Here is a 2,591-nt window from a genome sequence, read left to right as displayed (position 1 = left end):
AAATATATATATATATATATATATATATATATATAGAAAGAAAGACAGATATATACAGATAGAACTTCAGAAAAATTGTTCAGATTTGTAATTCAATATGGTATGAAAGAAAAAATCAAAACAACCTGTTGTGTTGACTCCACCTGAAGGAGGTGCATTCTCTTTGTTACTACTAACTGAACCTTCACTGCGATTGTCTGTTAGTCCTGGAAGAGTTGCTATGCATTGAAAAATATATATAATCAGTAGGACAGAAAACAATTATCACCTTGTACAGTATGTAATGAACAAAAAATTTTATTTCTAAAAACTCGAAAACAAATACCGAGTTTTTCTAAAGCAAAACATTTTATCAATACAAGAGCTTTATTAACACACAATAAAGCAGCAAGTACTGCAATGTATATTTATAATCATTATATACATAAATTCATAAATTGCTGACAATTTCTATAAAAATTAAATATACATTAGTTACTTGTAACTACTTTGAACAGTATAAACATGTGGTTTACAAGTGAAAGCTGGCCATTAGTATTATGATGTGATGTTATTTTTTTTCAGTATAATAAACAAAATAACCGTGGATAACAAAAACTACACTACTAAGAACCAAGTGCATCATTCAGGGGAACCAACAGAGATGAATGCCCCCATCAGGCTCAGAAATGGGCCACAAATGGTAGTCAAGCCAGATTAACACATATACACAAACTATCTATAAAGTAGGGCTCCCAGTTGAAGTGGGGGGGGGGGTCCTCATGCAAGGTCAGTTTTCTTTGCCTCTCCCTTAAGCCTTTTGCATAATGACACTCCTGCTAAATTTAACACTGTGTTTCTCTCATCAAGCTAGCTAGGTCATCTGTAAAGAAACCCACTAAGTGGAGCTTTATAGAAGATAAAGAAGTTTGTTTGAAATAACTTGTGACTGCACATTATTCCATAAAACATCTCATTCTGAACTTGATTACTTACAAAATACAAGGGAATGCAAAAAAATTACAGATGGTGTTAATTTCTTTAATATATTTTTTTACAAATTTGGTTGAGTATTGTTTACCTTTCATTATTACCATAAAGTAACTAATGTATTACAAGATTTTTATCCTGAAATTATTTCATTTTTGCTTATTTCAACATTACATTTATAACAATTATAAATATGTTTCAAAGTAGCTTTACCCAGTTAAAAACTGTGTGTGTGTCTATATATATGCAAAATACAGCTGGCTCATGCAATTTGCAGTAATCAAATCAAGTCGCAAATTGTACTTGTACAACAATACATGCGGTAACTCTGAGATTTCTTAACATATCTTCTCAAAAACTGGTAAGAGTTTGTTATAGATCGTAAGTATCTTGTACATAAAGAATGACATTATTATAATTAAGTATTTTTACTAAAAATATGTTACTTTTCCATTGTAGTTACTTGCATTGAAACTATAAACAAATTGAATGCAAGGTGATTTTTATTTTAAGTATAAAAATACTTTTCTTCATCTTATAGTTTTCATATTTCATTTGCATAATCTCTAGAGCCTCCTAAAAGGATATCAAAAGTTTTTTAAGGTAAATGTTTATATTTTTTCATTTTCTCTACCATATTACTAACTGTAGCTATTAACATCAACATACAATGCAATGAAGTAACTAAACTTTTGAAATAGAAAAAAACACATGTTGTATAATTTTTGTAGAATATCTTTAAAGATTTTCCTTTTGTTAAATTCATAATTTCATGTCTTTTCCTTTTTTATATATAGTTAATTTTTAATATTTTATTTTCCTTTTTGTCCTTTACCACTTATTATTCATCAATGCACAAGTCAACGGTGCCTTCAAGGCATATTACAGCTTCTTTGGGAGACATGCACAACTGTTAGGCAAAAGTTTTGTTCATTGCATAATATTGTAAGCCTTGAGGATGGACACAAAGTATGTTGTATAATTAAAAAATGTTTAAACCTTTTAATTATTAATTTTAAAACATAACTAATACATAATTAATTAAAATATAATAGCAAGACTTAAGTACAATTTAAACTGTAACTGTAACATATTTAGGTAAGAAACAACCGTAATTGCTATAGTCAATCAAGCAGCCAATAATACTACAGCCAGTTACATATATTCTGTGAGAACAACTGTGCACCAATTCAAAATAACCATTGTTAGATTAGTTTGCAATGATCTCTTTTTATAATGATTATACACGTGCATGTAACATCAACATATAGGCTATAAAGCTTAAAGAAATCTGTTGGAGGTGGGTGTGGCACCTATCAGGGGTTCAAAAAATTTGTTACTTCTTTTAACTACATTCATTCAGAGAACTTTGAAATGTGCAAGTCCAAAGATTATGTAAGTATCTTATTGTTTAGACTACCTCTACACAACTACCATTGTATTATTGAAGCTACAGAGAGCCAAAGTAGAGATTTTTCATACCTCATTGGTCATGGGACAATACATCTGAAGTTTTAGGTAGTTTTTTGTAAGGTTTATTTTGAAATAAGGACTTAAAACTTAGATAAAGTAAAACTTTGAATCAAAACCTACATTATAATATTAATTTTATTCACATACTA

General features: G+C 29.0%; 1 protein-coding gene across 1 annotated transcript in view; it reads right to left on the bottom strand.

Moving 5' to 3' along the window:
• Positions 1-2,591, bottom strand: part of LOC106469270 (protein BCL9 homolog) — a 97,202-nt gene that overhangs the window by 20,811 nt on the left and 73,800 nt on the right. The window contains exon 9 of the mRNA XM_013929756.2: positions 126-218. Within this exon, the coding sequence (XP_013785210.1) occupies positions 126-218 (93 nt within the window). The remainder of the gene's footprint in view (positions 1-125; positions 219-2,591) is intronic.

The sequence above is a fragment of the Limulus polyphemus genome, unplaced genomic scaffold (genome assembly GCF_000517525.1).
Source record: "Limulus polyphemus unplaced genomic scaffold, Limulus_polyphemus-2.1.2 Scaffold3387, whole genome shotgun sequence".
NCBI lineage: Eukaryota > Metazoa > Arthropoda > Merostomata > Xiphosura > Limulidae > Limulus > Limulus polyphemus.
Note: the sequence above shows the minus strand (reverse complement) of the source record. Positions and strands in the feature narration are given on the sequence as shown.